General features: G+C 40.4%; 1 protein-coding gene across 1 annotated transcript; it reads right to left on the bottom strand.

Annotated features, from left to right (window-relative positions):
- Positions 1 to 7,950: 7,950 nt before the first annotated feature.
- Positions 7,951 to 9,220, bottom strand: LOC125289451 (three-finger toxin 3FTx-1-like). The gene is made up of 3 exons (XM_048236304.1): positions 9,153 to 9,220; positions 8,791 to 8,874; positions 7,951 to 8,688 (listed from the first exon to the last, which is right to left on the bottom strand). The coding sequence occupies exons 1-3, from the start codon at positions 9,208 to 9,210 to the stop codon at positions 8,510 to 8,512; spliced, it is 321 nt and encodes a 106-aa protein (XP_048092261.1). The 5' UTR covers positions 9,211 to 9,220; the 3' UTR covers positions 7,951 to 8,509.
- Between the last annotated feature and the right edge of the window lie 2,374 nt (positions 9,221 to 11,594).

Here is an 11,594-nt window from a genome sequence, read left to right as displayed (position 1 = left end):
CGTCATCTACTTTTAGAATTCCACGGTATTCTGCTACTTACACATCCAGTAAGTGATGGCTCAAGAGAGGATTATGGTGGAAGAATCCTTGACATAAAGGCTGACATAAGATACTGTATATGCAAGCATGATCACATCATATTTTCCCAGATATGGGTAGCCTATACTGTCTTGAAAACTATATAGCCTAGCATAATAGATGGCCCTTACAATGACAAAAGAATATAATTGTAAAATTAAGTTGTTTTGTTTTGGTGTGCCACCCCGAGATTTGCAATGGCCTCAACTGGCCACCCCAGTTAACATTTTCTGGGGGTGCCACTGGCAAGCTAGGCCTACAATATGAGTCCCCACAGACCATTGTTATAATTAGCAATAAAATCAGCAATATTGCGAGAGTGAAAACTAATGGCATGGTGTCCCTCTTAATACCAATTCATTGAAGCCCTTTTAAGGTGTGATGAAACTTTTAAGGTGTGATGAAACTTTTTCGGCGCTCTGCACGCGCATTACCTACAGTACAACCCTGTCTTTCAATCCTAGTGACGTCCCTGCACAACGCAAATTCTGCATGACAGTACTGCGAGTGGCACATGACAAGAGCACAACACAGTTTCGGCTCTAACCACCTCTGCCCCGGGACAGTGGCCGGGTGTCACGGGATAGTGGCTGGGTGTTTCAGGACAGTGGCCGGGTGTCACGTGATAGTGGCTTGGTGTCTCAGGACACTACTAACAAGACAGGACAGTCACAGGACAGTGGCTGGGTGTCTCGGGACACTAATAACAAGACAGGACACAGGACAGTGGCTGGGTGTATCGGGACACTACTGACTGGACAGACAGTGACTGGGTGTCACAGGACAGTGGCTGGGTGTATCGGGACACTACTAACAAGACAGACAGTGACTGGGTGTCACCAGGGGCGATTCTAGACCTAGAGATTTGCTGGGGCACAGGCCCCCAACTCCCAATAGGCCTACATAAATAAATAAATAAATAAATAAATAAATAAATAAATAAATGTGCGCAATATGAAATAAATGGCTAGCCTACGGGTAGGCTACAAGCATACTGTAGGACCAGCACTCTCTCCCTCAATTGTAAGAACCACTATCCAGCAACATCCAAACATAGGCATAAGTAGGCCTACACTCATTGTATACTCACTGCATGAATTTAATAGGCTTTCCTACTAACACAACGGAAAGCTTATTTTTTAGTCAAAATTGAGATATACTTCCCTCCCAGGCAAGGGTCCTATAGTCATCCTGGCAATACTGCAGTTCTTTGTAGCTTAAATAGCCTACTAAAGCCTTCATATTCACAGAGTCTGTGTAGATTATTACAGGCTACATTTGCAAATGCAGCAAACTTATTTAAGTTTGCCATTAAACCATTGATCAAATCACAGCACTGGCACTTTAACATAAATGTTAATGTTACCGTTAATGTGGGCAATCATACCTCCCTCGTCCTCCTCATCTCTCCTCACTGTTCCTCTCCTTCTGCCTCTGTTCAGGAAGAATTTTCTGATGTCCATCTCTGAATAGTTTATCAGAAGGCTATGTTTAGTTTTACAGTAGGACAGCTTCACAAATAGTATAGGCTACTTTTACTGGACTCTTACACTATACTGTAAATCATTATTACATGCAGCCTACGCATGGTGTGAGTGTGTGTGTCAGGGAGAGAGCACAAGCTGGTAAACTGTTGCTAAATTTAGGCTACAAATTTGATACTAAGCATTGAAAAACAGATGCTAATTATGTGGGCAACATTCTCTAACATCGATCAACTTGTCATATTTTCTGTCAAACAAGTTGTGAATTTGTTTAACATTAAACGGGACGACTTTCTCCGCGCCAAAGTGATGTGATGAGCTCCAGCGGTTTCCACTGTACAAATCTAAACACTCGGAAGAATCATGTGAACGATTTTCATTGGTTGTTGCGCTCAATCTTACCCAGCTACAGAGGTGCTATTTCCTGATTGGCTATTATGGCCCCTTTTTTTTTTTTTCCTTGTTTATTTTATTGGCTGGTAAGTGACAGGCTCGAGTCATGACTAAAGCAGGCACGAGATGCTTCATGAATGCCATTTCCAGCGAGAGCAGCGCTAGAATTTTACTGGGGCACTGGAGACTTTTACTAAGGCACGTGCCCCAGTGAATAAGGTCTAGTGACGCCCCTGGGTGTCACAGGACAGTGGCTGGGTGTATCGGGACACTACTAACATGACACAGGACAGCTTTTGCTGCTACTCCCTCTTGGGGAATTGTTGGAGTGTAGACCTACATAACATACAGTTAAAGCCTCAAATTATTCATACCCATGCCTATATGTTGACCTAATATGTTTCTTCTGCTTGGAAATTACATAGCACGAGACAAAAGACATTATATTGTGCTAGAGAAATAAATGGGGGACAGTCTGTTTTTGTGTTTTCTTGATGATAGAGGAAATTGTATGAAATTAAACGTTGGCATAAGTGTGTATAATGATGGGCTTAACTGTATACATAACATACCATTGAATCCAAACAGCATAATGTGGAAATACTGTTGTTGGCTGAATTCTTCTGTGATTCTGCACACTATAGTGAATAACTAAATCAAGTTGAAAGCACATAATTTCTTCCCCAATATTTGCAAGAAGGAGGTTTCATTTGCATTTCACATTACTGTGCTTTTTGTTCACAGGGCTTTCAGGAAAGTGTTACATAATATAATGGTGCGTGCTTGGGAGAGAGAACATTAACAACTACCAGAAACATTCTGCTCCGGTGTTAGAGGGGTCGAATACTGTCTCAGACCTGAAGTGCCATCTGCAAGTGGGTCATTATTATTATTGCATAATGGCTTATGCAATTCGCTTATGCTTATGCAATCTGCTACTGTACACTTCTCTTTTCAGGTGCTTATTGCACTGTTTGTATTTATTAATTTATCTTCATTATTCCAAAACACATCCTACTTTTGATAGCATAAAGGAAGGTCTATAAGATTATAACTGCTTTGTAAGCCATGTGTCTTCATTCATTCTTTCATTCATTCATTTCTTAAAAGTAAGAACTGAGAGAGATAGAGAGATAGTCCCCTCCTGTACCTATGATTCCTACCTATGATCACCACCAACTTGTCTACTAATTCTTACTGATGTTTCTTCCCTATCTATCATCCTTCATATAATATGTATTACTTAGAAATATAGTCTGAAACTATGGCAAACAAGTTATTTACTATTTGAGCTAAACAGCCAGAAATTGACTGTTGAATTTGACAAAAGTGTATGAGTTACAATTAAAGGCTGCACCAAAGAGGGTTGAACTGTGTGGAGATCTCCGTACTCACTTAGGAATACTTACAGTGGGTCCCAGTTAAAAATTGACACTTCATTCACGATCAAGGTGATTCACGCAGCTGGGTGAAATGTAAGTAAAACTGCAGCCGCTTGGGGGCAGCATAGTCCGCTGTGGCGTTCCACGGTCGAACCAGACGGCGCATTCGACAGCAAGGGCTGTGATTAGCCAAGTTTTCAGTGCATTTCTGTGTGTTTTTAGCAGCCCCTGCAACATTCTAGTCCACTGTAGCCTTACGGAGCCCCCCGGGTGACATGGAAAAAAAAAACATGGGTTAAAAAAAAAAAAAAAAAAGTAATGGGAAAAAAAAACCGATGTACTTTTGCGAGATCGAAAAAAGTTTTTTCTACTTTGGAACTTGCTGGGCTTCCTACTTGACCCCAATAGGCCCAATAAACCACTACCGCCAGATGGCAATCATATCAGAGGGCGAACGAGCTTAACCGGGAGGAACAAAGGTCCGTTAAATTCTGTCAATAATTGCATAGGCCTTTGATCATAATTGTAGCGCCGACCTTAGTTGCATTGTGATGTTCCTGTATGTTGTGTGTGTGTGTCAGATGCGTATCAAGCTTTTTAAAAGTGTGGGGGTTGTGGGATAGGAAAATGAAACACTCTGGCCAATTTATAAATAACTCCCTACAGGGACGTTGTAAGTATTTTCTAAGAGGGGTGCGGACTATATTGGTGTCCGGGAGTTTCTCCCCCGAAAAAAATCTCAAGCTCAAATTCAAAAACGTTTGAAGTCTAACCAAACATATGCAAAAGGAATATAAATAAATTGTGTTGCATATAGCCCGCTTAATTAATGTCAATTTAAAGATTATGATTAGCAGTTTCTATGCATTTTTCCATTGATCGTTACGCCACGTTGTTGTTTAAACTATTGTTGCTTCTAGCCCACGTTACCTCCAGTTTCTCTTGCTGCAGGGACGCACACATTGCATGAGCGATCATAAGCGTTCTATCTCTGATGTAGCCTAGAACTCAAATGTGTCTTGATGCCGCCGCTTGTAAGATCAGATCAAATAAAACGCTCTAAATGGAACGCGATGTAACTGAGCTGTTCCTTTCCAAGCCGCCTTGGAGACGCACTGTATGTGTGCTGACTGGGCTATGTCTATATAGTTGATGACACCAAATGAATAAGTATGCTGCAAATGAGCAGACGCGGTGAAGCACCGGGCATAACTTAATTTCGGGCTACGTGGAGCAGTAGTAGGTTAATTGTTGAGGAGGCCCATAGTTTGAGAAAAGCTGCAGATCATAGGCAGAGAAACCATAATGCTCTGAGAACAGTAGCCAAAGGTTTTCCTGCAGAAACAGGTGCCTTGGTGCATGCACCCCGGTTTCACTTTGACTCCCTGCATTGTGACAAAAACTGTTAGTCAGACAGTGAAGTTTGGTTTACTAAATTAGCATAATGCGGTAACAATTATCAATTCAATTCTATCTAAAATCTGCTCACTGCAGACGTTACAATGCAGACCCAAGCAGCAGCATTGCCTTGAAAGACGCACACTTTGAATTTGATCAGAGCGGCTCTGGTTCTTCACCTTGATGTGATTGGCTGGATGACCGTTCAATCAAATCAACAGACCTATTTGTGTCTCTGTGTGTGAGTTATAGATACGGTTCCGACTCTTTACGGGAGCGTTTATTTCCATATTTTACTTTTAATTTAATCTGACAAAAAGTGTGGGGGATAGAATCGTGTTCCAGCAAAATTGTGTACGTTATAACACCCACATCCCCCACGCTTGCTACGCGCCTGTGTGTGTGTGTGTGCGCGTGTGTGTGTGCGCGCAGGTGTCTCCCTCTCCCTCCCGTGTCATAGGCCTACTGTATGTAATGTGTCCAGAAAACCCACAAAACGCAACAGTGATAGAGCAATCATAGTATCATGATATGATTGCCATCTGGCGGTAGTGGTTTGTGGGCCTATTGGGGTCAAGTAGGAAGCCCAGCAAGTTCCAAAAGTAGAAAAAAAGTTTTGCGAGATCTCGCAAAATTGTTGCGAGATCCCGCAAAAGTACATCGTTTTTTTTTTTTTTTTTTTTTTTTCATGTTTTTTTTTTTTCCCATGACCTTTTTTTTTTTTTTTTTTAACCCATGTTTTTTTCCCCATGTCACACGGAGGGCTCCGTAAATTCCTATAGGATTTCGGTTCCAAAATCTGATAGAAATCCTACAGGATTTCCTCTATTGGAATCCTAAAGGATATTATTCCTACAGGTTTTTGTCTTTTAAAAACACAGGATTTTAAATCCTATAGGATGTTACTAAATTAAATCCTATAGGGTTATATAAACAATATTGAATTTAAATAAACCAGTTCCCAATAACAGACATGAAGTAATTATATTAATTATTAAATATAAATAAATAAATAAACAAACAAACAAAGAAATAACAACAATAACAAAAATTATTACTGTTACAAATAATCAGTGTGTGTGTGTGTCAGTCAATGTGTCCGCCTCTTCTCCATCTTTTCCTGATCCGCACATTTCTTGGAAATGGCCTTCTTTACCTCCCCCTGGTCGACCCCAAATCGTTTAGTGATGTAATCTGTGGAAACAAAAACAGCGGGAAAGTGTAGGAAAACGTTAGCATGTGCTTTACTGTATATTGCAAGTTCGCTGTTGTGATGATATGCTTTAATTGGACATAGGCTTTTTTTCAGCTTTTCAAATCTTATATTCATTCACGATAATGCAGAAACTAACAACAGGTGTGCCAATTACAGTGGAGGGTACTGTATATAATGTATAAACAGTTTAAAGTCAATATATCAACCATTACATTGTGAGGGAGAAATAAAGTTTTACTCACTTATAATGTCACTCACTTTGACCGGGTTAAGCTGGGGTTTAGCTGCTTTAGTCCGGAAAGCATTGGACTGTTTGCCAGTGTAGGAGTGGCTGGCAAGTATGCTCCTCCCAAACACGGCCAGAAGAAGGTCCTTCGTGGCCTTTTTAGCATTAAACCACTTGATTGAACCATATTAAAGCTGGGTTATTGAAGTGGAAGGTCCTATATGAACCTGTGGATATACACATGAATTTTGATTACGAAATGGTTACTACTCTTCACTTGTGTCAGCTACAACTGTTGTTAGATATGACTCAAAAACAATTCCACAGACCTCTACAAAAATTACATTTAGCAGGAGATAGCATCCCTAGTATTATGCTCCCTAAACCACAAAAAAACATAGTACAGTATGTAAACTTTGTATGTAAAGGGAGACTATTATAATATGGCAGAATCCAAGAATTTCCAAGAATTTGTCCAAGCCTTATTTTTCTGAGCAATGGATGCACATTTCGGACATGGTATCATGATCTCCAAAACCCTCCTCCCTATTTCAGTAGAATGTCGTGATAGTATGACCCTCCAGTCGAGAGAAAATCAACATTAATGAAGGTGTACACCAAGTTTATTTTGTACTCCGGCTTGTCTCATGGAACCGTGGCGTTCAAACGTAAGTCATCGCCAGTGACAGCCCCTGTGCAGGCGGGGAACTGAACCAGAGCCCGTCTCTGACTGAACTCCACTTTGCCCTCATAGACATGAACTAGGACGACCCATCTTGCTACGCATTCATTATCTTTGGTATAGAACTGGTCTACCTTGTCTGTACTGCTGCAAGTTTCATCACCTGGTAAGAAACCCACAATTGCAGTGTCATGAGCAAATGTCTAATGAGCAGCTTCAAAGAACGTATAGTGATTTCTAGCTCGTAGTGTGAAAAAAAGTATTTATTTAAATATCTCCTAAAAAAAGTAAAATGAACTGAACTTTGAACTAGTTCAGAATTAAAATTGTGAACTTTGAACATGAACTGTTCACTTTGAGCATGTATGAACTGAACTTGGACTGCAGGTTCCTGTGCTACTCATACATTCTATGGACACCCATCGAAGTATTGGGTTATTGTGTGTAGATTGATGAGAAAAAAATGAATTGACTCCGTTAGTGGCCCAATCATTTTGTCTATTTAATGTAATTTATTTCCATGCATGTGCAACACACCAGTGTCATGGTGTTCTCCAAAAGCCTTAAACTAACACACTTCCCCAAGGAATGTCTTGATTGGTCAAAGGAAAATGCTGAGCAAGGTGTCGGTAGGGTGGTTTGTGTTTTGTCGGCGAGACTGGATTATACTGGACTATACTGGACTGGATTACTTATGTTTTGGTCCATTGGATTATTATGATGCCATTGATGTATTGCCAACATCACACAGGCCAATTCAAAACCAAACAGGACATATATGCTGACCATTCATTACTTCAGAAATTAGACTCCTCTTTCATCCTATGGTGTTCTCTGTGAGAGGGAAGAGTTGAGGTTTGGTGCACAGGCATAGGGTAAACAGAACATAGGAAGTTTCAAAGAATCCCTCTGTGGTTTCCATGGTGACGGGAAAGACTTGAGAGTTTGGTACAGAGGGCAGAGGTCCACAAAACGCAAGATGCCACTATCTGCTGAGGGCAACTTTAGCAAAGAGTTGGACATGTCCTTTCCTTTCCTAATTTATCACAAATTCAGCCTTTTATCACAAATTTACAACTTTGACCACTGATTGAAGCAAATATTTATTAATTTCATATTTTAGGATATCTCGTGCAAGCATTAATAATGGAAAAAATTTGACACGTTATGAAAATGTATATAAAAGTGATTGTAAATGACATCAGTAATATCTGCATCAAACAAGCTAAATAGATATGACCAGACATGACATATAGTACATTTACAAATTATAGTACAAAAACCGTTGACATCCTCCAGCCCATTCTGAAGGGACAGATGAGAGCAAGAAGGAAACGACAGAGTGAATGACACACCTTCAGTTCTGCTTGAAGAAGCACAGAGAAAGCGGAATGACCGAAGGACAGTGTTTTATGCAAGTTAAACAAAAATCTTGATTCTTCAGATCTTGCTTTATTCATCAATCAATCAAAAGAAGAATGAAGAAAAGAAATGAATTCTCATGTATAGCCCGTCCCGTGTATTAACCTCATAGCTGAAGAAATGTTGCAAAATCAATGTATAAACCCTGGTTATAGATGGGAAATTGTGGTACAGCGCTGCACTGAGGTCAGTGGTGAAGAGGATTGGAGGACGGAGACGCTGACAGCTCAGGAGAGCACGAAGACCGAGGCCAATGGCACCAGCAGAAGCAGGAGGCTCTTCCCGATGGTACCGGCACCGTTACATAAGTCCCCCTCGCAGCACCATTTTTTCAACTCAGGTGTTTTGGCATCGCAGACTTGTTGAGTGGCACAAGTTTTACCGTATACACCTTTCTCTGGGGTTTCTGAGGAACAAGAAAGAGACATGACAATATACAGTATGTTTGTTGTGAACTCACAGTGAAAGAGAAATGGTGTAATATGCCAGTGTAGTGCCACTGACTCACCCATCTTGATACAGCGATCAGCTCCTGGAGGACAGGTGATCTCACTACACTGGCTCCCACCACAGAGGTGACACTTCAGGAAATCTGAGAACAGATAAACAGAATCAGTGTGGAAAACGAGACAGTAATGTGATAGAAAGAACAAGGCAAAAAGAGCATATAAAGACAGCTCAACTATACTTTCACTTCTATAACTGTTATTATCATTATTATTATTTATGTTGACTAGTATTGTATTTGCATGCATTTGGATATATTTTTGGTCATAAATTCAAAGATCCTTTTCATGACTAACATTTACTGGACCTGAGCAACTCTTTCAAAACAATGACAAATGGATATACTGTACAAGGTTAAGTTACCTGCAGTGGACAGCATGCTGGCCAGGGTGAGCATGATGAGGGTGATCTTCAGAGACATCTTGACGTGGATCAACAAACACAGTGAAGTGTTGGATGATTTGCGCTTGGTTATATATTTCATGTGAGGTGGGCGGAATTGGAGGAGGAGATGCTCACTTTTGTGGTACTGGACAAAAAAAAACAAGAAGGCAGCGGCTTGTGCCTTTTTAAAAACATGACTTTGAAATAAGACTGAAACTTTAAATCCTTTTTTCTAGTTCCACAGTATTGTAAAATAGAGGAGTTGAAGGAACCCTGGCACAGTACCTGTAAGCTACTGTATATCTTGTTGGTCTTTTAAAGTACAGATAAGTGTAAGATTTGATTAAAATACAAGTCCCAGGATTTCCACTCATATACATACAAACTCATGAGGTAGGCTACATCAAATCTCAACAAACTGACATACAGATGCTTGTGTTTAACAAGAGGGTGTTATCTATCTCAGAAACTCATTCTAATCTCCTGTCATTATGATAGTTGAATTGTGCAGTTAACAAGTTCAGCAATTCTGACACGTGTTGTAAGACATTGTGCCAGAAACTGTGAGAGTGTGTGGGGGCAACTTAACAACCTCCTTACCACACTGCCGTGGCATTATGCCAATTAATTGCTGAATCTTAAACCCTTTCACATACTGTAAGGTGTTGAAAAGTCATCTTCCTTAATCTTCGCCCCAGTTAGATAGTATAAGTACACATGACAGAATGTTAACCCTATCTCTGTTCCAAACCTCTTATCTTAACTGATATGGGAAAGGAAATGTTTAAAAGAAAAGTGTTTTGATTGTTATTTTTCATGTGAACAAGGATACAAATGAAAGTCTAAAGTCCAAAGCATAGAAAGACGAAGAAGCAGAAGAAGTTGTCCCCATGTCCCCAACAGTTGTCAGATAGGTTAGGTGCGAGATGACCCCATGTGTTCTCTCTCCGCCTGAGGGTTATATATGAAGAGTTCAGATGCAAAACCCTCTAAATCCGTCTGACTAATTTTCTTTTAAATGAGCATTTAAATTCAGGCTGCTATAGGTTTTTGCCTATAAATCGATATTTCAGACCAGGAAGAGAGTGGTATTTAGTGGGTTTAGAAGTTAAATTATTTGATTAGCGTATACTATGTGTGGAGAGCATCCCCTCACCATCTTTATCTCATTTTTGACATAGGTGGCATTTAGAGGCTTTTGCATCTGAACCCTTCATATTGAAAATCCAGTGCTGGAGCTTGTCTTAGAGAGATGGCTTCTCATGACCTATTCACTATTGCTGTAGCATGAGAGACCTTGGAATATGCTTCTCTGATATGCTTAAATTATTAACTCAAATAAATAAGCCAGTGCACTTCATGCCAAGAGGAGAAGTAACAAAGGCCTAACTGTGTGTGTTTTTTAAAGTTACTTTGTTTTTATTCAGTATGAAATATGGAATCTGAACAAATACAAGACACATTTCCTGTGAATTTGTTTTCTTGTTTGTTTTCTACAACATGGTTTTAACTTTGGTGTTCAACTCAAAAACATCACAACAACCATTATAAAAAAATTAATAAATGTAGGCCTAACTTAAACAACTACGCTTTTGATAAATGTACCTCAGATGGGGGACAAAGAAATCTCGTTCAACAGTTGTGTCAATTTCCTGCATGATTGCGGGGACAAGTGTTGCTCCAGTAGAGATGAAGTGTGTGTGACTAGGAGATGGAAAGTTTCAGTGGTGAAGGACAACATGTGTCTTTGGTTGATGCTCCCCCAATAACCCCAGTTCTCCTTTCGGGCTGGCCATCTTCTTATGTGCCTCTCACGCTGCATGGTTAGCGGTTGAACCCAACAAAAAATTCCACTGAGAGACCACCTATTAGTCACCACTATGAAGACTGAGTCTACTCCACCTCAAAGGTCACACTACACACAAACAGGAAAAGCCGCTTTCTTTACTGATGAAACCACATCAGTGTGCCAGTAAAGACAATGCAACAGACAATGCAACATGCATAGCAGCAATGTTTTTCTACACCTACTTCATATAGGGATGGTCAAATTTTTTTTTTCCTTCCGTCATCTACTTCCTGAATTTTTGGTCAACAATTCCCGGGACACCATGCATGAAGCCCCACTAGACTTTTACAGAAAAATGTTGTTTGGTCCCCGGGGGCCACCCCCACCTCCCCCCACCTCCCCCGCCCCTTGCGCTGGGCCCCCGAAACCCCCAAAATGCAGTTTTTCCTGAACCGTGCCACCGAAGATGACGGAAATTGTATGGTATGTTGGTCTGGTTGAGTGATGGAGGCTAGTTTGATTGTTGTTGTATTTGTGAAACATAAACACGGTTATACCAAGCAAATTGATAACAGCACTGTAATTGTCTCTTTCAACTGTTATCTCATTATTTTCTGACCATACTGACAGGA

The sequence above is a fragment of the Alosa alosa genome, chromosome 24 (genome assembly GCF_017589495.1).
Source record: "Alosa alosa isolate M-15738 ecotype Scorff River chromosome 24, AALO_Geno_1.1, whole genome shotgun sequence".
In the NCBI taxonomy this organism is placed as follows: Eukaryota; Metazoa; Chordata; class Actinopteri; order Clupeiformes; family Clupeidae; genus Alosa; species Alosa alosa.
This window is presented reverse-complemented; position numbering and strand designations above follow the sequence as displayed.